This window comes from Mus musculus, chromosome 12 (assembly GCF_000001635.26).
Source record: "Mus musculus strain C57BL/6J chromosome 12, GRCm38.p6 C57BL/6J".
Classification (NCBI taxonomy): Eukaryota; Metazoa; Chordata; class Mammalia; order Rodentia; family Muridae; genus Mus; species Mus musculus.
In genome coordinates, this window is record NC_000078.6 from 26,390,532 (window position 1) to 26,416,876 (window position 26,345).

The following is a 26,345-nucleotide window of genomic DNA, read 5'->3' on the forward strand; positions in this document are numbered from 1 at the left end:
CTCCCAGTACTGGGGTTGCTGGAGCCATGCCTGAGTCTTCACATGTGTTCTGTGAGGTTGAACTTGCGTCCTCAGCAAGCATTTTATTCACTGAGCCAGAAGCTCAGTCTTGAACACACTATGCTGGGCTAAAGAAAGAAGAACACAGAAGCTCTTCATTGTATGAAACCAGCCACATGCAAAAGGCCTCGATAGGCAAATCCATGGAGGGAGAAAGATAATGCCTGGCTTGCCGAGACTCAGTACGTAGACAGGGGTTACTGAAAACATTCTGGAATCAGGTAACGGTGACAGTCACAAGACCACCTGTAAACATGCTCAAAACCCTTGTATGGGGACTCAAAGATGGTGACTTTCAAGCTATGTGAAAGTCTGGGAAACTATTAGTTTAAATGGGGAAGAAGGAAGGAGGGAAGGAGGAAAGGATGGAAGGAGGGAGGGAGGGAGGGAGGAAGGCAAGGAGGGAAGAAATGCACAGGCTCCTGGAAGATGTAGAAATACAAGGTAAAACTAAGGTAAGACTGCAGCAGAATTTCTAAATCTTTTACTCACCAGGATTGCAACACTCTTGCCTGAACTCTGAGTTTTTGTTTTCGTTTTTGTTTTCTGATGAATTTGTGGTCCTGGAGCACAGACCACCAGTGACCATTTCCTGCTCCTACCTGAAAAAGTTTCCTGGTGCCTTCAATGAGGGCTTCTAGAGCCACCATTTGACAGGATGGAAGACTCATCCTGGCAGATAGACAGACTCGTGTCTCTTTGGTATTTCCCTCTCTCTCCCCTTACACTAGAATATCAAGCTTAGCCCACAACACATGCAAATGCTCATTTTTCTTGCAACACTCAGATTGCTCAAGACTGAGGCCTTCAGCACTCTGTTTTCCCAGCAGAGCCCTAACCCCTCCTCCTAAGCATCTCACCTGCACACAAGCTAGTCTTGAACAGCTTCACTATGGGTATTTCAGAAAATGCCACCACTAGGCTTCAGGTCTATTTTCTGCCTTCACTTGGCAATAACTTCTGACTCTTCAGACAAAAGGCGATGCATTCCCTCTCCAGATCCACCTTTCTGCTGGTATTCCCACATAAGAAGAGCTGAGAAATAGCAATGCCTTATTGCCAGCAAGAGAGCAACACTCTGCTCAGACAGCACAGGGGAGAGAGGAGCCTTTTCGAGCTGCATCAAGAAGAGCTTGGCATAGGCCTGCCAGCTGCAAAACTCTCTACCTGGGCTCAGAGCTCAGAGCTCGGTGTCCCACCCTTCAACCTTTCAGGCTACAAAGCCCACTGACTCCCTCATTCCCAAAGCTCATGGTCTCAAAGCCTGTTTGCATTTTTTTCTGGAAGATTGGGCACATGTAAGACACAGAAATAGAAGAGAGATCTGGGTGAAGGGGTCTGGTGGGAGTGGGAGAAAACGGTAATATGATAATAATACATTATACACATGTGTGGAAATGTCACAATGAACCCTGTTACTATGTGTAATTAACATGTGCTCATTAAGAGTAAAACTCCATATGTTGCATACAGGATGCTTCTACAGTGATGAATCATATTAAACTGTATTTTGTTATTTATGGATAGGTATGTATATGCCTGTCTCTATGTATGCATATGTGCTTGCAGGTGCCTATGGAGACTACAGTCGGTTATTAAATTTCCCCATAGTTACAGTTACAGGCAGTTGTGAGCCGCCCAATGTTGGTGCTGAGAACAAAACTATGATCCTCCACAAAAGCAGTAGTCACTTCTAACTACTGCACCATCGCTCCAGCCCCTCATTTGCAGTTTTAAAGATAAGTTGTCAGTAGATGCTATTAATGGTGGTAAAAGTGTTTTATTTCTCATTTGCTTACTGATTTAGCATGCATGAAGAATGATAAATTTTGATACTTTTAAGTGTAGGTACTTGGCTATCTGTCTTGCATATTCTCCCAGATAGTCCCCAGGCAAGGACTGTGACTCCAGGGTGAACAGCACCACTCGTCTCAGTATGAGCCTGAGATAAGACAGCACAGCCTGTGGCTGCTCAGCCCTCTCCGTCTGTGTCCCAGTGAGCCCTGCCATGTTTCCATGTCTCTTCTGCAGATACCAACAATGCATTTGTTAACTTCATCTTCCATTCCCCACCTACACTTGGACTTCTGCTGATACAGGTAGGTGTGCCTGGAGCAGAGATGGGCAAGAAGTCCTTGCTCTTAAGAATCCTGCACAAAATGGAACCCCATGTTGACCCATGACTCTTCTAATAAGTAACAAAATTCATTTGTGTGTCCCAAGAAGCAAATATAATGAAGAATTAGGTAAGATGTCTCATTTCCTATCAGGCAATCCCAATATTATCTAATTCACTCCTTCATATGAACACGGATACCGCCACAAAAGATAAATCAACCCCAAAAGCCAAGCTTATGCAGAAAATATAAAGGAATGATCTCACTGACCCCTATCATCAGTGTACGCACATCTCTATCTAAAGGGGGACATATGTGATCATGGCTTATTAAATAATGGGAACCACTAAAATAACCGGGTTTGTGAAGAGAATGCAAAGTGGGAGCATCACTTGGCCTCCTTCCCAGCATATCCAACTCAGAGCTCCAAAGCTGTGTGTGCCACAGGACAGCCATAGCTGCGCAACACAAAACCACACTTACTACAAGTACTATGAGATTTTTCTTTCTAGATTTTATTAATTTTTCCCATTTAAATTGCACAAGTATAAACTTTGTAGATGACAATCTGCTGCCCTGTGTGACTATAAAACAGACCTGCTAGACCTTTGCAGTCTCAGTGTCTGTGTATACCTATCTGCCCACATATACATGCACACCCATGCGTATGCACACTTGTGAGTCACAAGTGATACACTAAAGTAAAGCCTCGAATTGTGGGGGAGGTGCTGTTACTTAGAGAGGTCTCTCATGATCTCTGAGGGATGGTAGCAGACTGACTGAAATGGAAGCAGGGCGTAGAGAAGGCTGAGAAGGAACCAGCTCAGCAAGGTGGGTGTGGGAGACTCAGGGGAGTCCTAGCAGCTGTGGTGAGAGGAGACTGATGTGTTGTGAAGTGAGTTTCAGGAGCAACAGACTGCAGAGGAAAAGGGGGAGAGGAGATCGGGGGAGATGCGGTAGGGAAGGAAGAGAAGGGAAGAGAAAGGATCTTGAGTAGGGGAGAGAAGGGGAGAAAGGAAAGAGGAGAGAGGAGGGAGAGAAGGGGGAAGTTAAAGGATAAAGGAGGGGAATCGAAGGGAGAGGAGAGGGGAGGGAAGGAAACGAAGAAGGACCTTGTATCTTTGAAAAGAGAGTCAGAAAGAAGAGGGGAGGAGAAGGAGAAAGGAGGAGGAGGGAAAGGAAAGAGAGGAGAAAAGGCCAAAGATGCTTTCAGGTTTTCATTTTGATCAGTGGAGCACCTGGACTGTGAGTGGCAAAGCACCTGAGAGGATGAAGGCAGGTGGCAAGCCTGAGGTCCCTAAGCTGCTCTGGGGCAGACAGAACAACTCTATGTGTCTGTGATATCATCGGGAGACAGACAAGAACTAATCAGAGGAAAGGACAACAGAAGTCTGCAGGGATGCCTCACTATCTAATGCCAACTCACAGAGACACAAAGCACAGGGTACCAATAGCAATCAGTGAGGCTAAAGCTATGCCCAGTGTCCTTTAGGAAGTCAGGGGATGGGGCAACACCGGGGAGCCCTCACACAGGAGGATCAACACTGACCGGCGATATATCAGCTTTGGGAGCCATTGCAGGAATAAACACTAGAAGATAGAACTGAGGATAGCAAGCTGAATCAATAACATGACGCCATCCTCATGAGAGACAAAGCGATGGCCCTTCATCTGCTGGGATGGAACGCTGTCTAAGACACACCTGGGAATAAAGACAACGTGCCAAACATTTGTATAATAGCATTCCACTCGTGAGCAGGACTGAAGACACAGTTCTTCTAGAGGACACCAGAGAAAAATGAAGACATTTTCCCTTTGCTCCTCTTGAGAATTCTGTACAGCCTTAGATTTTCAGAGGTTAACAATCCCTGGCACGGTAAACTTCAGCCACTACTTACTTTTTTTCTCTGAAAAGGGTCACATACGCCATGTATAACATACCACAAACTATGATTTAAAACCCCACAGGAAGGGCCTAATTCCCTGTACTCTTGGCTCCACAAACAGGGCTTTCTTTCTCTCCTTTTTACTGCCCCCCCCCCACACACACACATGGTATATTGACATTAAGCCTCTGCTCACCTGTTTCTGGCTATCACTACAAAGCAAGTGTAAGAAGAAAGACCCATGTCTCGTTGCACAGGCACACAACAAAAGGGACCCAAAGGGACCTGGCTGCTTCTCCCCAGATCTTCCCATTCCCCAAACAGTCCCAGGACTGTCTTCTCCTCCGTGCCATTGGTCCTGAAAGTCTGGATTCCAAAGCCCAGAGCAGTGGCAGGCAGGGAGGTTCTCACAGTGGCTGAGAGCAGAGGTTTCCACACGTGTGAGCTGCTGGAGTTGAGTATGAATGGGGGTCTTGTCTGGCTTCAATAAAGCACCTCTCTGTTTGTATGCATGCTATACTGAGAGTCTTGTCCATGGAGAAGCCACCCAGCGCTCCTCAGCAATCCCTTTCCTGTTGTCTTGAAGGGACCTATTTAACATTTTCCTTCTCTGCGGTAAATTAGGCAACTGAAGCATTTCTCAAGGCAGGCACGAAGCACACGCATTGGCTCATTGGATATCAATTAATTTTTTTTTAATTCTCTTGCTGAGATGAAAGGCCTCTCTCTGGTTAGCCTGCCATCCTTGCCAATTGAAAGAAATCACTCATAAAAACGAAACTGAGTCTCAAGCTTCAAGCCGCTTACAAAGAACCAATTGATTTACCCAACTGGATGCAGACGCAGGCCCAAAATAAGAATCTTGTTGCTGTCGGGACGTTACATTAGAAAAACTAATTTACTTAGAGTCGTACGACAATAAAACACATTGTGACTTTAAAAAACACAGAGAACAGTTCCCTTGGCGACACATCTTAAAAGGGAATGAGGTGGGTTTGTATGTGCTGAGCAAGGAAAAATTTCTCCAAAGAGCAAGATGTATTATGATTTTATTCAAAACATATGTGTGCTGGGAGAGATGGGGACTCTAACAAGGAGAAGATTCCAATGAAGGAGTTGATGGTTCTGTATCCAAAGACTGAAGGCCTGGGCAGGAAGGAGAAGCACCCGATACCGCGAGATCCTGTACTGTCTGGCTTGTGCATTTATAATGTATTCTATTCGTGGTACACACATAATGTAAGACTGGGTGTTTTAAAGTTTTCGCGTTAATGTGGCAAGTTATTTCACAGGACCATATCATTATGCCACCATCAAAACCAGATCTCAGGGCCAGTGAGAGGGCACAGCTGGTAAAAGCTATCTGCCCAGAAGCCTGATGAACTGGGTTTGATTCCAATCTCACACACATACACGCACATCCGATAAATGGATACATAAATAAATGTCCTTTAGTTTAAAATATACTCCCTCAGATCTCTCACATAGGCCATCAGTCGTTTCTGGCATGCACCAATGGTCTTGCATCTTTGGAACGTTCCTACGATCATAATCTGACCTTTTAAGTTCTTGTTTAAAAACTACAATTGAACTGATAGAGTTGGTGGGCCAGTCCCATAAAGGCCATGAATCACATTTCTCCCAGGCTCTCTGCTTGTCTAATGGCTCTAAATCAGTTATATAGCCAATCCCACAGATGACCGAAGATGAAACTATCCACATAACGAGTACAGAGATAATTACTGCCCACTTAACAGAGCAAAGAGTAATGAGTGAATAAAACCTTTTAAACATCTCACCGATGTAAAGGTGCAAGAGCTATTCTGATGCAACAATGTTAGGCTCAAAACCAGAAGAACGGGGGCATCTCTAGGGTCTCTTACAGTCTAAAAGGTCAATTCTCAAAACCCTGTCTTTAAAATAGCCCAACCTCACAAGGTATCTCTCTGAGCCTTGTGTGACTTAAGTTCTTGCCACCTTCACAGACAGGGACTGCAGGACACTGTGACTCGGCACTGCTGGGGACAGGAATGGCACATTAGGGTAGAGACCTAAGATGCCAGCTTCATTTAGTTTGATAAGGTATGATCAATTGGCTAATCAAAACCTGCTAATACCATAAATATACAAACAGGAAAATCAAAAAGGAAAAGAAATCAATGAATTGAAAATAGCTATCCATTGGTATTAGAGCTCCTAGGCAATCATATCAAAAAATCATGTTAAACATGATTTGCCTAAAAAGATCAGTTAAAAGACCTCATCCAAGAGCGGTTGTGCAGCGAGTGGCGGTTAATCAGAAATCACAACTTCTCAAAGTGAGCAAGTGTCTGTGTGGTTCTTGGTCACAGATCTTTATCCCAACTCACAGGCTCAGAGCAATGAACAGAGATTTAAAAGTCTGTGAGACTGCAGCTGGGAGCGGAACAGAGTCTTCTGGACATCATAGGACCACTGCACTCAGAAACTCACAGCAGGGCAGTGGTGGCTCCAACAGAAGATCAAGCCAGGTGACATTCCAGTAGGGAGGATAGAGGGGACTGTGAGCCCCTACACCTAGCTGAGAAAATGACAACGATGGCTTCCAAGGGATGGGAGTTCATCTTCTTTAAGGGTGTGACCTCTAATAGGTCCATCATGCCCCTGCAGATGACTCTGCACACAGGAGTATATGAGCAGCAAAAATTATTCTGTGCATTATTAAATTAAATTTTAAAAAAAAGAGGGCACAAAGTTAGGAGGGGATGGAAGGTGTGGGTGAACTCAGGAGAAATTAAGAAGAGATGTAGGGAATGAATATATTCAAAATACATTGTATATATTTATGAAATCTTCAAATTAAAAGTATTCTATTGAATGGGTACAAGAATGAGCTCAAGAGCAAACTACAGCTGCCCATTGCGTTGTTTATGAGAAACTCGCTGAAAAGCTTCGGAAGCAGATTAAAAGTTAAGGGATGGAGACACGTGCTCCATGCCAAAGCTAATCCAAAGAAAACTGAACGGCAAGAGTTCAATGCAAAGGGGAACTGTTGTGATGCAAACTATAAAAGGGCAAATTCCACCACACAACATAAAAACATGTACATACTCAACAACGGTGTGCCAAAACTCATACGGCAAAGTTGATACCAGTACAGAGGAGAAGCAGCCATTAAGTCGATTTAACACCACCTATGGGTGTTAAATGGACAAATCCAGCAGGCAGAAAAATAGAGCAGGCCAAGATGATCTGAAGACCACTAACAATCACCTTGATCGTTTTGATCCACAGCCTCCCATCTGAACTCTGGCTCCCATGTGACATCCTAAGCCTAGAGCTACACGTGAATGTACAAGCAAACAAATAAAAGAACCAAGAGACCATCCCAAGCGTGCTCCTTCTTCACAACCCAGACCAGTGACCAAAGATACCCAGGAAACCCTGGAGATGTCCAGTCTACCCTAGACACTGTGAGAAAGAATCTGTGCATGAACAAAATGGGGAAGAAAAAGAGAGAGAGAGAGAGAGAGAGAGAGAGAGAGAGAGAGAGAGAGAGAGAGAGAGAGAGGATGCTTACAAAAATGCATGTGCATAAGCATGTATGCACATGCATGTGCATGCACACATACACACACACACACACACACACACACACACACACACACATCATTCCTGGGCTACAGATATCACTGCAATCTTAACAAAAAGAATATGTTTAAAAAATAAGGAGAGCATGGGGTATTATTCATGTATGTGTTTCTACCTTTAGCTGAAAACTAAAGAAAGTAATGAGCAGTTTCTAATTTCTACTATTTGTTGACTCATTTTATGCAGTGCCAGCCATGGGTCCCAGGAATTAGGGACAATTGTCAAGCGCTCTACCACTAAGCTACAACTCCAGACCCCAGCTCTCTCCATTGCTATGGATAAGGTCTCACCCTTTCCCACCAGGAGGTATTCTTGGATTCACTTTAACGTCTGCCTTTACATTTTTAGAGGCATGATGTCTTCAGTCCTCTAAGGAGCCCCATGACTAAAATAACGGTGGTAGCATTCTCCCTATATAGATGAACAAATTGGGAACAATTGCAGAAGCCAAAGGCCTCCACTTAAGTCCCACTGGGGCTGAGAGCTTGGGCAAGACCCTCTTCTCTGACCTCATCTTGCCACATCTTGCACAATCCTGACCACAGCAGCCACACGGGGAGGTGCCCTGCATGCTGACTCTGCAGGTCACTGCCTCCCTTCTCAGGTTCACCATCACAAACAGATCTGCAGGGGCCTGACCTCACAGGAGCCAACCAGCAGCCCTCCTGAAACAGTGCTGATGTTTGCACTATTGTTTAGTTTAATAACAGGAGGGTTCCTTCCTGGTCTGTTACTCATTTCTCTCTAAACCACCACTGCAAAATGCCTATCTTAGACCTCTGGCTCACCTCTGGCTCATCCGCTGAAATGCTTGTCATGTCTGAAATAATGCATTATATCGTGTTGGGATGAACCTTAATTTACATTTAAAAGTTTTTTGGTGGGGAGCTGGCAGGGTGGATCAGTGGGTAAAGTCAACTGCACCAAGCCTGAAGACCTAGGTTCAATCCCATGAAATCACATGGCAAAAGGACTGACTCTTGCAAGTTGTCCTCTGACCTACAAACACATGGACACAGAGATACACACACACACACACACACACACACACACACACACACACACACACACACACAGTCACATATCCCTTCATACACAAAGGCATACATATATGCATACAAAATAAGGTATAATTTACAATTTGGTCAACATCTCAAACTACAATAATACGTTTCACTGTGGAATGGAATATAGTTATCACCTGGGATCAAGCCAGTGATGATGGCCCCAGCTTCTGCCTCCTCCCACAGACACCAAAATCTGCAGATGCACCAGACCTTATGTAAAATGGCAGTCTCTGCATAGCTGAGGCATGAGAGAAAGGCAGAAAGGATAATGCGGGAAAGAGTGAGAAAAACCCCCAGCTGGCCAGATGGCCGGTCCTGCCGACCGCATCAGAAAGCATCAGCAATCCCATGCTGCCCACAGAGACAACTTATGCTTTCCATAGGATGCCTATGAGGCAAATGTGAACCAAGTGTGCTTACTGAGGGACCAAGCAACATTAACCTTGAGTTTCTGGTGCCTGCTCTTTGTCGTAAATCTAAACAGTGTCTGTAAATCTATCTCACGCCTCCATTTCCAAAGGTCCATCCTTGAACTTCTCTTCCTCCTGTAAGTGGTCCTCTGGAGCAAAGAGGAACAGGAGGCCCTTACAACCTTCGGAAATGCAACTTGAGAGTGATCCTGGTGTGCTTTTCTGTTTTGTCATAGACTCTGTGATCGATTCGTCGAGGAAAGGGCTTATTTGGTTCATACTTCCAGTTCATTGTAGCTGAGGGCAGTCACGGCAGAAACTCAGGGCAGAGCCCATGGAGGAGCGCCACTTACTGACTAGCTCCCAATGGTTTGCTCAGCCTCTTTTCTGTTTGTTTGTTTGGTTGGTTGGTTTGGTTTATTGTTGTTTTTTATTAATTAAGTCACTTATTCACTTTACATCTCAGTAACAGTTCCCCTCCTCTCCATCACCTCCTCCCAACCCCCTCACATAGCCCCTCCCTCCAACCGTCCTCCCCTTCTCTGTGAAGGGGGAGGCCCTCCTGGGTATCAACCCTTTCTGAAACATCAAATCACCGCAGGACTAGGTGCATCCTCTCCCATTGAGGCAGGACAAGGTGATAACTCATTTCTCTCTAAACCACCACTGCAAAATGCCTATCTTAGACCTCTGGCTCACCTCTGGCTCATCCGCTGAAATGCTTGTCATGTCTGAAATAATGCATTATATGTGTTGGGATGAACCTTAATTTACATTTAAAAGTTTTTTGGTGGGGAGCTGGCAGGGTGGATCAGTGGGTAAAGTCAACTGCACCAAGCCTGAAGACCTAGGCTCAATCCCTTGAAATCACATGGCAAAAGGACTGACTAGTGCAAGTTGTCCTCTGACCTACAAACACATGGACACAGAGATACACACACACACACACACACACACACACACACACACACACACACACACACAGAGAGATACACCAGTGAGGTGAATGGGATCCAGAGGCAGGCAACAGAGTTAGGGACAGCCCTGTTCCAGTTGTTGGGGGATCCGCAAGAAGACCAAGCTGCACATCTGCTACATATATGCAGAGGGTCTAGGTCCAGCCTATACTTGCTCTTTGGTTGGTGGGTCAGTTGCTGGGATTGGCCTACTTTCTCATACAAGCCCAGATCACCTGCCCAGGGGAAGATGCACCCTCCCACATTAATCATTAATCAAGAAAATGCCTCAGACTTGCCAACAGGCCAACCTAATGGAGGCAATTACATCACTCCATGTTCCCTCTTCCCAGGTGATGCTAACTTGTGTCAAGCTCACAAAAAATACCAGCCAGTGCCAAAGCCAACAAAACCCTGTACACCCCCATCATAGAGAAAGCTGCTTCCAACTTGCCCTAGGGAGGCTCCCCTTCATCCTCCTGGTGTGCTTTTGCTCATCAGTCAGTCATCTGTCTAAACACCCCGAGCATGAGATATACGCGTAAACTGTCTGTTGGTAAATCCCCAGCCTTGCTTCATCAGGGTTCATCATGTGTGCTGGATTAAATATGCTTGACCCATAGAAAGTGACACTATGCAGAGGTGGGTCTTGTCTGAGTCAGTGAGTCACTGTGGGGATGGGCTTTGAGGTCCTGCACTTAAAGCTCTACCCAGGGCCTTAAAACCCCTCTTCTCCTGGCTGCCTTTGGATCAAAATGTAAAACTCTTGGCTCCTCCAGCACTGTCTGCCTGCATGCAGCCATGCTTCCTGTCATGATGATAATGGGCTGAAACTGTGAAACTGTGAGCCAGCCCCAATTAAATGTTGTCCTTTATAAGAGTTGGCTTGGCCATGGTGTCTCTAATAGCAATAAAACACTAAGATACCGTGGTATCCTTTTCCTTGATCTATGAAGCCAGGAATCCTGGTTTTGCCTAAATGGGAATCCCTAAGGGGATAGAAACTTTCTAGGTCCCTGCACAGAGACAGAATAAGGGCTGGGTCTCTGTCCCTGTCACGGATGACAGGACTCACACCCAAGACCCCATAATATTGTACATCCTCTCTGCTTTACACAGGCCGTCCTACACAATGTGCATCTCTTTAACAATATCAAGAGCAAAATCAAGACAGGAAAAGGTCCTCCCCTGAGTGTTTCCAATCAACAGTTTGCTGAACCCAAGCAACGACACAGGAAGCCAACTACAAAACCACAATTAGAAAAAAAAAAAAGGTCAAGGACCAAAACCAAAACCAAAGTCACGTTCTCTGTGAGTTATGAGTCTTTCCCTTGGCATAGTTTCCATGTTGATAAACCGTGTTTTACATACAAGCCTGTCTCACAATTATTTTCTCTTAATAATCTAAACATTTTCCCAGGGCCACAATCTCTGAAAATCTTATCTAATTAGTGAATGATGTTTATTTAACCGCATTTAAATATTTTCCACTTGGAGCTACTACATTTTAAAAAGAAATGAAAACATTAAACATTTGTGCGCAAATCATTTATTCTTCTCCACAGTTAGCATTGTTTTCTGGGGCTGGCTGCGTGGCAAAGAGAAATAATACATGCATCCTTAATCTAGCCCCTTCCGGAGCTTGAGCCAAGAGACGTATCACTCTGCCTAAGCCAACAAGATACATTCCCCTCCTTCCCACAGCTAGTTCATCTTTAAAAAAATAAGAAGTTCCTTTCAGCTAATTTCTTAAAAAAAAAATCTAAGAACTAATGGATTCATGTTTACAAAGAAACCTTTATCTTATCTCTCAAGGTCTTTATTCTGGCTGCCCACTGCCCACAGTTACACTGTAACTATTCCTTGTTCCTACATCAGCAGAGCTGTGCGAAGCAGACTGGGATCTGGACAGACAAAGGAAAGATCCAAATATAATTAAACCCAGACACCCTAGGATTGTGTGAACTTTAAGCGATTGTTCTTATTAGCCCATTAGCTATTGGTTTAGACCTGGCGCACGGCTTTGAAAATTACCAACATATACCTTCGAGCAATACCCTTCGTAAAAATTGTATACAGTGTCTTGCGTAGCTCAGGATTCCTAGAACCCACTAAGAAGCTGACCCTGAACACCTCAGCCTCCTGCCTCTACCTTCTGAGTGCTGAGATTACAGTTGTGTGCATAGCTAGGGGTGGAGTCAGGGGTTCATTGCGTAGGGAGCACTGTATGATCTGAGGGACACTGTCAGCCCCTCGTGGATGAGGTCAGGGACAGTGGGTTCCCTTCCTTTCCCTCCAAGCCATCCTTCCTTTTAGTTCCTGAGACAGGTCCAAGTTCTAAGCTCAAGCTGGCCTAAAACTCAACACTGGGGCTGGTGTGAACTTGCTTCTCTCTTCCTGTCTCAGCCTCCCAAGTACTGGGATGGCAGTCATGCACTCGGCCCAGCCAAGGGTTCCGGGAAAAGGTCGGCACATGGAAGTTTGGTTTGCAAGGTCCTCTGAAAGAAAATTTTAAATGTGCCTGACACATACTTCTGCCCCGAGAGCCCACCGGCCACTCTGTCACCCAAGGAACCTCAGCTACCCCCAACTGCCTGAGAGACCCAGAACAAAACAGTATCCAGAGCCAGGATGTGCCAGACTCCTGGGGCCTCCCTAGCTCTGGCTGGACCACTAGGCAGTGCCTCATTTCAGAGGTCATTCGATCTATCTCACGGCACACGGGCTTCAGTAGGCCCCACGAGGGCTCAATTTTGTTGATGCAATAAAACATATGTGTTGACAAGAGTCCCAGCTCTGTCTCTTCATACTTCAGAACTAATAGTTTTATTTCCAGGCTCTGACAAATATCCCATTTGGCAAAGCTCAGCCACCTTGGCTCTCTGCCGGCCTAGGGAACAGAGGGATGGTGACTTCCTTCCCGTTTGTCCCTACCGTGCCAGAGCCACCTGGGGAAGCCAGGAGGCCTGACTCTTGATGGAAATACGCACAGCCACTACCTAGGACAGGAAGACAGGGAGCCAGGATTCGTACATCAGAGCCAGGGGCAGAGTGAATACGGTGGAAAGACCAGCGATGGGGAGGAGTCTGCCAGGAGGCACACTGCTCAGTGCACAGGCCAGGCAAAGCCACAAGCTGCAGAGAAGCAGAAAAACTATGGGGCAGCTATGAAAGCACACACACAGATGCCGGGGAGAAGAATCTTCTTAGGAAGGAGGTCAGCGGCACAGAGGTCACGGGAGGAGAGTGGAATCAGGGCGATAGAGCAGCTGGCTGGGATAACGGCTTAGCATCAGGACATGGCTATGTAGTCAGGAACAGATGCAGGAGTGAAGCACAGGGAAGAGGGGCTCCTCCCATCAGCTACTCTGAATCCTCCATGGCTACCATTTGATTTAGACCTAGAAGGCCGGGAAAATAAGTTCCCAGCAGGAGGAAAAACTGGGACACCTGGCAACAACCTCAGGCAAAGGTGAAAGGTGGTCAGATATATTTCATAGGTTGGGAAGCTTTGTTAAGGAAAAGGCTACATTCTCCACATTAAAATAATAAATAAATATTTTTTAACACTCTAGAATCCAATTTTATGCTGAATTGAGTCCATTTAGTGGCTTAATTACAATAATATAGGTTGCAGGACTCAGGAGTGCCCAAATGGAACAATGTGGGTGGGAATTCACAGTGTCAAGTGGACTCATAACCTCAGTGATAACATAGGACCAGGAGCCAACCCATGGTCAGACGATCCCTGGGAAGTGACTTCTCCAGAGGGACAGGCCTGGTCAGAGGGACAGAGCTTTGGGGCTTGCTCCTGTTGCTCTTTCACAGCAGCTGCACAGTCCAAGAAAACAGAACGCCAAATGCACGTGTGACTTTGTATTCTCTGATAGGAGGAGGAGGAGGAGGGAGAGGAGACAGAGAGGAGAAGGAAGAGGAGGAAGAGGAGGAAGAAGAGGAAGTGGAATGAGGAAAAGAAGCAAGTGTAGGGAGAGTGGATACTATCCTGATTTTAAACGATGGATTTTTTTTCTTTGTGTGTGTGTATTTGTGTGATGTGCTCATATGTGTATGTGACTTTGCATATGTGTGAGCACATGTGTATAGGTGCATGAGGGTGGATGTATATACGAAGGCCTGTCACATGAACATGGGAAGTTTGAAGTCAGGAGTTTTCCTTAGTCACTCATCCACTCCACTCTTTGAGGCAGGATCTCTCAACCACACTCAGTCTAGCTGGCCAGCTCTAGGGACCCTGGCTTTGCCCTCCAACATGGAAATTATAGGCAGACTGCCACACCCACCTGGAGTCCAACTCTGGCCCTCGTGCCTATGTGGCAAGCACTTTAACCACGGAACCATCTCCCCAGTCCTATTCGTAATGTGTTTTACTTAATCCAGTACAGCCAAAATATAGTTATCTCAACATGTGATTCATAGACAAATTCCTACTTGTGCTCCACATTGTGTTTTTACACTGTTCACCCACATCCAAACAGCTCAAATAGAATGAGCCGGAGCAGTCAGCTGCCAAGCTCCACAGCACACAGGCTCCAGGGCTGTCCCATCTCCTCCATCTGCCTGTGTTTGTGGCTTACGGCCACACAAGGGAGGTCCTGCCACCTAGAAACACAGCCCTTATCTGTCAGAGAGACAGGACTCACTCATGGCCAGCATGTGTCATCAACGGGTTCAGTGGAACTGCTGCTCCTGGCTGGAGCTGATCTGTTGCCGGCATCTAGGACAGAGAGGAAACACGGGCACTGTCAAAGAAGCAGAGCTGGGAGCCAATGAGGAACAAGGCCAGAGAGTATTAAAGCATTAAGAGATAAGAGTCCCTCTCTGCAGCCAACTGGCTCGCACAACTGCCTCAGAAGCAAGAGAAGCCAGGTCTTTCAGGATACATTCCCATCAGACACAGGATACTACAGTGCTGGATGGAGGGTGGGGCTCAGTCTTTGCTCAGCCTGTGAAATCCATGCACCTGCAGGCTCACCCCGCAGCTAGCATCAAGGGACAGGCTGTGGAGCTGGAGAGAAGGGATTCTGTGGGTTTCAGCTGAACAGATTTCTAGAGGGAAAGTGGAATGCAGGAAATTCCAATCATTTAGGAATTCATGCTCTGCAGACTGCAGAATATAATGCCCTACCTGTTATAGAAAGACCTCACCAGACCTTCAGCCCCACTTCTCCGTTCCTTACCCTCCCTATAGTGGGTAAGGCTCCAAATCCCCAGAACCAAGTACTCTCTGACAAGTGAATAACATCAAATAAGTACATACTAACAACATAAACGAGTGCAGTGAATAGCCGAGAGTGCATTTGGACTTTCAGGGCTTGGGTGGGAAAAGATGCAGCTCTTAGTACCAAGTGAGTGCCTACTGCAGGAAGCCTCGTGCAGCTATTATACAGTCTCTGCCACCCACACAGGGCTTCAGACAAAGGCACAGGAGCCCCTACCACATCAAGAGTATCAAAGCTGTGCGAACATCCACCTGGACCTTGCTCCATATGGATTCCTGCTCTTCTAGAAATAACAGGGAAGGGAGGGACAGCTGTTTACTGACACTCAGAACAGCCAAACACTGCCCTTGGTTGTGACCAGGAACTCTGTCTCACCCTAGCTTCTGGAGTTCCTGCATGCTTCCCACTTCTCTGTCTCTCCCATGTGTTTACACAGTCCTGCTCCTGCCCAACAGCACACCAGAATCAACTGTAGTGGTTTCAGAAAACTTTCTCTTCCTAATGAAAGGGAGAAGATGTCATGGACATACATAGCCATCAACACATACACACAGGCAAACACACACATCTACTTCAACACAGAGAGACACATACACACATACTCATATACAGATACACACATACACACAAATATCCATCAACACATACATATACACATACACGCATATACACACACATATACATATGCAGATACACACAAATATCCCTCAACAGACATATACACATATAAACACACACACATATACATATGCAAATACACACACATACACACTAATATCCCTCAACCCAGACATATACACATACAAACACACACACACACACAAACACACACACATACACACACCCCTACTAGAAATGAAAACACAAGCCCACAGCTAAGGCCAGACATCTAAGACCTGTATACAAGCAAAGGCTAAGGATAGAGGACTAAGGATAGAGAAGCAAAGAGGAGAGCTTGGTTCTCAGGGACATGAGAGTAACTGCATTAGCCTCCAAGCATCTACCCCTTATCATGAGTAAATATGCCTGTGGGTGCAAGTCCTTGTTAACAGGTACTCTGCTGCTACCAAAGCACATGGTGATGCATATGAATGCATACAAGCACTAACAGTTGCTCATGTGTGTGTGTGTGTGTGTGTGTGTGTGTGTGAGAGAGAGAGAGAGAGAGAGAGAGAGAGAGAGTGAGTGTGTGTGTGTGTGTGAGAGAGAGAGAGAGTGAGAGAGAGAGTGTGTGTGTGAGAGAGAGAGAGAGTGTGTGTGTGTATGTGTGTATGTGTGTGTTACTAGTTTCAATTCCGTTGCAGTGATAAAACACCATGACCTATAGAGCAGCATAGGGGAGGAAAGGGTTTATTTCAGCTTATAATTCCAGGTTACAGTCCATTACAGCAGAGAAGACACAGGCAGGAGCTTGAGACTGCTGGTCACACTGCAGTTGGTCGCACCACAGAGTCACCCATGCTGCCTGCCACTACCTCCTCGGCTTACTTCCTATTCAGTTCAGAATGCAGCTCATGAAATAGAACTGCCCACATACATCCAGGGTGGGTCTTCCTGCCTCAATTAACAATTAAGACAACCCCCCCCCAGACATGCCCAAAGGCCATCTTGACCTAGGTAATTCCTGAACTGAGACTCTCTTCCCAAGGGATTTCTTTTGGATTGTACGGAGATGACAGTGAAAACAAGCCAGCACGCGCACGTGCGGTCCTTATGACGACAGAGAGATGGCACAGAGGTAGAGAAGATGATGATCACCAGGCCCAGAGTGACACCTAGGCCTGGATTCCAGCTTATCACCTCTGGCTGGCTCCTGCCTGCTCTCATGCTAGGAACGCAGGAAATTTCTCTCTCCTCTCTCAGCACTAAAGTACTGGGCCTGAGGACAGAGACTGGGGAGAGCCCAGAGGCAAGGGCAGAAACTGGGGAGATATGTTGAAAAGGTAGGTTCTTGGGCCTCAAACAGATGGATTTTTTTTCCCATCACATCTGGTCCCTTCACCGACCAGACTGCCTATTGTAGTTGCCTTTCTAGGCAGCAAAGACAGAATCAGGGTCTCTAGGCACACCACGTCATCTCTGACCCACCTACCCACGGACTTCGAGTGTCTACCCCTGGCCGTGTAGCCACAAAGAAGTAAACGCTTTTGAGCCAACAAATTCCCCAACCTGGATTACCAAATCTAACAGGCTTCTGGAAGCTCTTGATTTGCTCTGTGGTTCAGGCTACCAAGAGGTATGGCAGAGCCATGGGGGGGTGGTCAGGAAAAATGAATCTGTATTTCTGATCATACATGTACATTTCCAATGCACAGGTCTGGGACGCACCTGCCCCCATGCTTGTGAGTGTTCAAGTGCACGGACGGACTCTTCAAAGGTCACACTGTTCTTTCCCTAAGGCAGAATCATATCTGCCTGCAGTGGTTGCTTCTCTCCCCTCAGAGGGAAGAGCACAGGCTTTCTTCCCGTCTTGGCTGGCAAGCACACCAGGGAACAGTTCTGCCCCCTGCTTTGGGGAGATTACTCCAGTCTTTTATCAGAAGGACTTCCTTATGTAAGGGTGAGGAACTTCCCTGCCCTGCTATTCCTAGGGTTCCCCAGCCAGGGCATCTCCTCAGCACCCTCAAACCTGCAGCCACTAAGTCAGTCTCTGCACCAGAGCACCACACCCAATACAGGTTCACTGAGCCTTTCCTCAGAGTCTCCCCTCAGGTAAGCCTGCTGAGCACAGCCTAGTTCTTGGTCCTAATCTAATGCATCTATCTCATTTTACGGCTCCTTCTAGTTCAGTGTGGATGGATGTCCCAGCAAGTGTACCATGCCTCTTACCTCATCTGCACCACATGAAGCCTCAGGCTGCAGCTCGGTCATTAGTCCACCAGACCCTTGCCCTTGTCAGCATGGAGTTGCCTACACACTCGCTATACCAAATGTAGTACCCCAGGGCTTCCACTGTGCATTCCGGCAGGATTCTACCCCTCACTGCAGAGCCAGTGCCCACACCCGACTGTTCCTGCTCGGAGGTGAATTTGGCTTCAGCCCAACCTTTCAAACAAAGGGCCAGCAGCGTGGGGTGTGCTGAGGTCACATGAAAGAGTGACAGTAAAGCTCTCCTTCACTGACACAATATGTCCATGGAGACCCTGTAGGGCTAGACACTCCGAATGCTGTCAATCCGTTCATGGCAGTTCATTCAGGAAGAACGGGAAGAGTGCAAGGCACCTGTGGGGTGGGTGGGGCAGAGTTCCCAAATGAGTAAGTTCCTGCCTTTGTAGAGCTGATGCTTAGCAGAGAAAACAAGATACACAGATCAGTAAAATAGATTAGATAAATGCAACTGTGGGTTCTGAGGGAAAGTTGCTACAGAAGTGCCTAATGGGAAAAAATCTACCTCAGAGGAGAAGGGAAGGTAGGGGCTGGGCCTAAGGCAATGTAAGGCTAGGGAGACCTAAGCCCAGGGAAGCCTGGGCCTAGAGAGCCAGGCCCTAGGCCTGAGCCTTGACTCTGTAGTCTTGCCTCGTTCTTCTCTGTGCACCTCCGTTTTTTTTTTTTTTTTTCTCTGCAAAATGCCTATGTCGGGAGAAGTAAAGACACATTAGTGGTGCTCCAGAAGTTATCTGTGGGCAGATCATCTGAGTCTGGTCTTGACAAAAGATGGCAGCAGAAGGGTCCCAGTCGGCAGCTACTGAGAGATCTCCTTGGAGGACAGGCTGCTCAACCAAGCCTCCCAGAGGCCCCCCATCAGGCCATGGAGTTGCTGGTGCTGTCTGAGCAGGAGTGAGTAGACAGAATGTTGAGGGACAGCAGAGGCAGATACAAAGTATCACATGAAAATTCAGTGTGGGTGCTGGCTTCCTGTGTTCCTGTTAAGAGGTCTACAGAATGAATTCCAGGACAGCCACACTAAACAGAGAAACCCTGTCTCAACCCCCCCAAAAGAGTGGAAATGTATGAAGGGGGGCTAGAGATCCCAAGCTCTGAACATTTATTTCTGTGACAGGAAACCCCTCCTCTACCCACGGTCATGTGAGTACTCTCATATAGTGGCTGACCCCGACAGCAGGCTGGCTTCTTCCTTCAGGGAATGAGGGCAGATTCACTGAGGAGGGTGTGATGGGGCTCAGGGAAATGATACAGAAATTCAATGGTTGATGCTAGAAAGGAAGTCACCTTTACATGAAGTGCAGGGAGCCCATGATGGATGTGTGTGTGTGTGTGTGTGTGTGTGTGTGTGTGTGTGTGTGTGTGTGCACTCGCCCATGCACATGTGACAATGCATGCATGAATACATACGTACATACATGTAAGAACAGAATTTCTGAGCTACTCAGGAAACTGGCCAAGTAACAGAGTCACATTATGAGATGAGCCATCTGTCCAGGAGGTCAGGGGACATCCTAGTTTGATGTATCACACAGCTCCTTCCTCCAAAACACCTCCCGTTGTGCTACCATCCAAAACCAAGCACGCCTTGACCCACAGATTACATGTAAACTGGTTCTTTGATAGCTTAACACAATCTCCCAGAAGTATAGCAGTGCATGAAATGCTTACAGTCTTTGGTTAGATATCAACAGCCCAGCTGACTAGCCAGCTCCATCCATGCCAGACTCTGAGAGCTTTCCCAGTTGCCCCATGTTGGAGGTTTGAATAAGAATGCCCTTCATAGGCCCAGGAAGTTGAACAATTGGTCCCCAGTTGGTGGAGCTGTTTGGGGTGGCCCTGCTGGAGGAAATATGTCACTAGACATGGCTTTGGTTATTTAAAGCTTCATAACTTCTTCATTTCACTTTCTCTGTTTCCTGCTTGCTGCTGAGGATGGGAGCTTCCTGCCCTGCCCTGACCATCAAGTCTGCCACTTGCTGCTGTGCATCACGGACTCGTATCCCTCTGGAACCATAAACTAAAATTAACTCTCTTCTTTAAGTTGCCTCCGCCATGATGTTTTAACACAGGAACAGAAAATAAGTAATACACCCACCTCAGTTGGCAAGCTGGGTGGGCCCAAGAATAAGACCCCCCCCCAAAGCCCACGTTACCACACCCTTCCACACAAGCTTGCTGGGAAGTTCTCAACACCCACAGGAGCTGCTGCAGTCACGGAAGCCTTCTCAGGCCACTCAGGAATAACACCTCTTGCCTGTGACAACCACACCACTTCATTGCTCTCATAAACCTGTGCTGAACTCTGACCTCCACCATAGGTGAAACTGGGCAAGAGTGAATGGCAATGAAAATACCCTGGGGAACCTTCCAGAAGGTACCAGAAGTGAAAACACTGTGTGACAAGCAAGAAGCTTGCTTTGGACAGCTCTCCAGCGTGCGGATGTCAACCAGGTGAGCTCAGAGCCTGAGTTTGTTCTACGTTTCTATACAGCCCAAGGTGTCTCATGCCATTTCAAGTCCTGATTGGACACTGGCCTTCTAATCTCCCAGATTAACAACCCGCTGGCTTCTGCAAGCACAGGGCCCACTACACTGTACATTTCCAACACAGTAGACCCCACCTCAAAAATCAACCTGCTCTTGTCTTTGATCCTAGTTCTTTCCACTGGAGATCAAGGTCACACACTCTTAATTTTCTGCAGACTTCTAAGGTCAAAGTTCAGCTTCCACATGTACCCTGTGAGACTGTGGATTATGCTTGCCCACATCAGGTGGAAGTAGACCATACACCTTTCCGCTGGCTATGAGAACTGCATTTATAATCCATATGATACTCAATACCTACCTATGAGCAAAGTTTAATGGATATACTCCTGTCTGCTCTACTACCCGCATCAGGAGTCTCGTACACAATCAAACACGAACTGACACATGACTTCAGCCTGGCAGGAAACTCACTCTTCCCTGTAACACTGAATCTAGCTTATAATCTGAGAGTGGTGGCTCTCAACCTCCCTTATGCTGAAACCCTCCAACTACAAAGTCGTTTTTTGTTGCTACTTTGTAACTGTAATTTTGCTGTTATGAGTTACAATGTAAATATCTGGTATACAGGAGGTCTGATATGAAACAGTCATTCTACCCCCTAAAGGGGTCATGCAGGTTGAGAGCCACTGCTCTAGAGCAAGCCTTCCACAGTTCTGCTCAATTGATAAGAGGTCCTTTGAGCTTTCACAAGTATGTCAAGTGTTAGCTGTGAAGCTGCAGCGGCCTCCCCAAAGCTCACTTCTCCCCATGCAGCCTTGGAGAACAGCCACCCTTCAGAGTGAAAGCACACCTTTTCCTCGGGAAAGTTCACACAAATGGCCGTATCCGTAGGTCATTCTGTACTATTGATTCTTCTAGAAATCTTCTAGAAGTGCTCCTGGACCTAGGAGAACATCTGGGCCAATGCTTTACAGCCATCCCCGGGGAACTGCAGGCATCCAGGCAAGCAGATGCTTGCCAAGGTCAGACAGCTGGGTGGGATCCCGGCTGGGAACAAATGCCCCGCAGACGTGTGAACAGGGCTTCAATTAATTTCTCCAGCTAATTAAGAAGAAGTATCCATGTGTATCGGCGATTGGGAAACCCTCCCAAGAAAAGAAGGCTAGTCTCAAATAACTTATCCAGGCTAGAAAGAATGAAAGGCACCTTCCACAAAGACCCAGGAGAAGTACAGCAATCCACCTTCCAAAGACGAGTCCACTCCACACAGTCTCAATATGGGAACATCCCACGTGGGTAGGGCTACTGCTAAGTCAAATAGACATTCTCCCAGTCAGCTAAAGATCATGGGCTCTCAGGAGAGCATTCACACCCCTGACTTATTCCAAGAAGCAAAAAGGGAAAGGGTCACTGATACTCAGGACAGATCCACCATGTGGTCTGGGCACCTGATTGCTTCTCTTCAGCTACAGTGTCCTCATGGTCATACAGGAGGGCTGAGGACCCACCTATAGCCATGCCTCTCGGTGGCTCAGGACAGGCTCCAGCAGCTCTCTCTCTCTCTCTCTCCCTCTTTGCCACTATAGAAAGAGGCCTCTAGGAGATGTTTGAACAAAAGGAGGCAGCAAGGCCAAGTTAGGAACCACAGTGGAAAAAACAGCATTCTCAGTCAGGCAACGTGGCTCCTGGCTTGGGGCCCTACGGCTGCAAGCAGGACAGCGCATTAGCTCTGAACATGGGCAGCACTGGGAAAACAGTGTGTGGTATCTTTTCCAAGTCTCAAGCCACAATAAGGCCCCAGGAGAAGCCACGTAGTCTAGGAACAGTTTGGAAACAGGCACTGTAAGCTTGCAAGCGGAGTTTTAAAAGACACTTGTAAAGTACTAACATGCAACTGTCCAGAGCTTCCGCTGGCTGGTGGCCTGTGGACTCTCCTTTTCACCCGTGTTTTCTTTCAGGAATTTATCTTTCAGTAATTCCCCCTTGACGGGGGTGAGAGGCATTGACGTGAGAACTTAGAACATCTTTAGAAAAATGAAGTCCAGGGGCTGGAGATGAAGCACAGGAGAGTATTCGCCTAGCATTCATATACACAAAGCCCTGTGTTCAAACCTCAATTATACATAAACTGATTATAGCGGTCCGTCCCATTCACTCCAATACTCCATTGGCGCAAACTGCAGAAATTTAAGGTCATGTTCAGCTCCCTAGGGAGTTAGTTCCAGGCCAGCCTGGGCTAGGGAGCCTACAAAAACTCACTTGGAAAAAAACTAAAGAGGAGTGTATATATCAAAATGTTAACTCCAGAATTCAAATTGTGCTGGGTCCAGAAAATGCTGAATTAGATGCACCCATTTTCCCAGAAGGGTCAGTTGGACCCCTGGAAAGTAAAATGGGTGTGTATGGCAAAGGGTGGTGTCTGACTTAAAACCCGACCGGGGGCACCTGGCCCTTTAACACTGCTATAGCCACCCTGAAGCATGAAGTACTTACTGTTTGTAGTCCTCCTGCAAGACCACCCATGAGTCCCACTCAACAGAGGCCAAGTCCAGAGTCTCCACCTGCAATTCAAAACCCCCTCCAGATATACTTCCCTAGCAGTCTTTAAAATGTAATAAGAGCAAAACTGTGGAAGACACTGGAAAAAGTAGTCCAGACCAATGGTATGGCTGAAGAGGAGCGAAACTTTGGCTCTTTGGGAGCCAAGGAGGCAACCCCGTGGGAACGGTTCTTCACACTCTGCATTCCTTTGCTGGTGCTTTTTCCCCCACCCTGGCTACGCCCCACTGGTCATCTGATTCCACATCCCTCCTTTAGAAAGGCCCCTGTCTCTGCTCTCTCATCGGAGGGCACACTGACCACCTTTCCTTCTGTCTGCTACTGTGTTTATGTGCGTCTCTTAGCCGTCTAAACTACTACCCTGGCCGGGGTCATTGAGAAGGACCTGTCTCCCAGACACCACGCCTGGAAGGCCCTTCCTTCCTAGAACTGTCCTAAGCAAGATTGGACTGTCCTTCTAATCCTAGGACACAGGAACCCTGGGAAGGTTTCCCAGAGCCTTGTCTAGCTCTCCTTGTTACTTGGCCTTTGACCCTGTACCAAGCAGGCTGTAGGACTGTTCAAAATAAGTATACTTTAAAGTATTCTCTGAAAAAAAGAGACCAAAACAAGAACTAGAGCAAACTTTAAGTGCGACCACCAGAGACCCGCCTAGGGTGAAGAAGTCGCCTCTTCCCGCGCAACGGCGGCGGCCAGGAAGCCTTCAGTTTTAGCAGGAGGAGCGATACAATCTCTGAGCTCCACGGATGGTGTAGAAAACCGGGAGCAATGCGGAGCACGGGATACGAGAGTCCTGAGGGGACTTCCTTGGGCAAGAGGGGTACAAGGGACACGGAGACTCCTGGGCCAGAGGCTAGCAGAGGACCATGCCCACGGCCAGGCGCGGCTAAGCACTGCGGGGTACTCGCGACTGCCACTGGCCAGAACGGACCCGACCTTCCCCACGCCCTCGCTCTGCCCATGTCCAGGTCACGGCGGGAGTCCACCCAAGGCCTGCAGACGGCCGCCCACCCGGGCCACTCCAGCAAAGCACACCCCGCGCCTGCGGCTGGAGACTTCTCCGTGGCGCGCGATCCCCAAGTGCAAGCGGCCAGGAGGACGCGGCCGTCACCCAGCGGAATCCCGGAGCATAGTCCCCATCGCCGCCCCGGAGCCCGCGGGGTCCCCGCCCGGCAGCACGGGTTAGGGGGCCGAAACCAGCCCCGCACAGCCTTATCCCGCGCGGCCCGCTCGGGCGATGCCGACACAAAGGGGACGCGCGCGTCACCCACCTGGTCCCGCGCGGTCCGGGCTCCCGCTCGGCCTCTTTGCGCGTGGCTGTGATGGCCCCGCCCGGTGCCGGCTCGCGGGTGCCGCTGCCCCGTCAGCCTCCCGCGTGCAGCCCGCCCCGCAGCGCAGCGCCCTTTATGCCTCCCCGCCCTGCGCCCTGAGAACTGCGCGCGGGGTCGACGGGGCGCGAGCGCGCACTAAGCGCGGGCGCGGGAGGCAGAGCCAGTTTGCACGCCAGCGCCCCCTGCCGTTCAGAGGTGCCTTAATGTCCATGCACCAGGACCAGGCGAGCAGCCCCCAGCAATGCCAAAGGGAGGGCCCAGATCAGTTGGGGGGTGGGGGTGGCGGGACAAGGGGGCAATGAGTCCTCCTGAAGTTGGACCCCTGTTTTCAATACTAGAAGAACGAGTGCCAACAGCTAGAAAGAAACGAGTGAAAAATCCCGACCCTACCAGTCAGAAGCTGGAAATCTCACTCAGTGAAGTATCTGGGACCCTCTAGAGTAGTCTGTCTATGCAAATTACAGCAAGTCTCTGGACTTGCCAGAACCTGCCCGACAGCTATCCTGCCTGTGAGTAGTTTACCATGAATACTATGAAAGAATCATCTTTTCACCCTAACTTCTGATAATGCAAATGAATGAGAAGAGTCCTCAACCTGCTTGGACCTGAGGCTGAGGCTCTGTGCATATATATGAAGCACAAGCCAAAGCATTTCGTTTCTTTCCCTTAGAGCCTAAGATCCACCAGTGGATGGGAATTCCCATAAGTTATTATCTTGCAATCCCTCTGGTAGGTCCTGGAAGTTCATGTCAAACGTGCAAAAATGGGTGAACCTTTTGAGTATGTATTAAGGCTAGAATGAAATGTTCCCACAGGCATGTGTTCTGAACGCTTGGTCTGCATCTGGTAAAGATATTTCTGAGAGGCTCTGGGAATGTCAGGAGGTGGGAGTTAACTAGGGAAGGCCCTTGGGGGGATCCAAGACACACACACACACACACATACACACACACACCACACTTGTGTGCGTTCTCTCTCTCTCTCTCTCTCTCTCTCTCTCTCTCTCTCTCTCTCTCTCTCTCTCTCTCTCTCTCTCTCTCTCCTAAGATGTTCTGCTCAAGCACTTTGGGTCCAAACAGCTGTGGACTGCGTTCTTTGGCTGGGGGACTGGAGAGCCTCCATTTGCTAACTCAACTTCTCTAGTTTTCCCCTAGAGAATTAAAACAGGATTAAAAGCTCTGTACCATCTACCGTCTGCTGCTACATTCCCAGGTGCATATTTGTGTTTATACATGTGTATGTGAGTGCAAGCCAAAAGTCAATGCTGGGGTGTTCACCTCTTTTTCTCTACTGTATATTCTGAACCTAAACCCCTTTAATTCATGCAGACCTGTTGGCCAGCAAGTTCCAGGAGACCTTCTGCCTCTACCCCAACCCCCATTATCCAGTGCTAGGATGCTGAGCATGCACCACATCTGTATTCTTACATGGATGCTGGTTATTAAACTCAGGTCCTCAGGCCTGCATGGCAAGCACTGTAGTGACCAAGCTGTCTCCCCAGCCCCTCATCCGATACCATCACCAGTTACTGGGCTGAATGTTTCAAATCTTCAAAGACACACACTTGATAGATACCGTGCCTCACACAAATAAGCCTAGCATTCTGAGGGCTGAGCTAGGAGGATTGCAAAGTCAAGGCCAGCCTGGACTAGATAAGTGAGAGCCTATGTCCAATAGGCAAAAGCCAAAACAAAACAAGGACACACGTGGCCTCCT

General features: G+C 47.7%; 1 protein-coding gene and 1 non-coding gene across 9 annotated transcripts in view; both read right to left on the minus strand.

Moving 5' to 3' along the window:
- The window catches only part of Rnf144a (ring finger protein 144A), a 108,526-nt gene extending 83,738 nt beyond the window's left edge, over positions 1–24,788 (minus strand). For 2 of the 8 annotated variants that reach the window (XM_006514948.4, XM_017314933.2), the window contains exons 1-3: positions 24,570–24,640; positions 23,233–23,300; positions 14,788–14,861 (exon numbers count right to left, since the gene is read on the minus strand). Coding sequence is in view for 2 of the 8 variants with exons in the window: in XM_017314933.2 (XP_017170422.1) it covers positions 14,788–14,800 (13 nt within the window). In the remaining 6 variants the exon portion in view is untranslated. Of the gene's footprint in view, positions 1–14,787; positions 14,862–23,232; positions 23,301–24,333; positions 24,417–24,569 lie in introns of those variants that run through there. The other 6 variants (NM_001081977.2, XM_011243807.3, XM_030246508.1 and 3 more) reach the window with 6 other exon arrangements.
- On the minus strand, positions 24,370–24,479 carry Mir6538 (microRNA 6538). The gene has a single exon (NR_105856.1). It is a non-coding gene; the product is annotated as a microRNA 6538 (primary transcript).
- Positions 24,789–26,345: the final 1,557 nt, after the last annotated feature.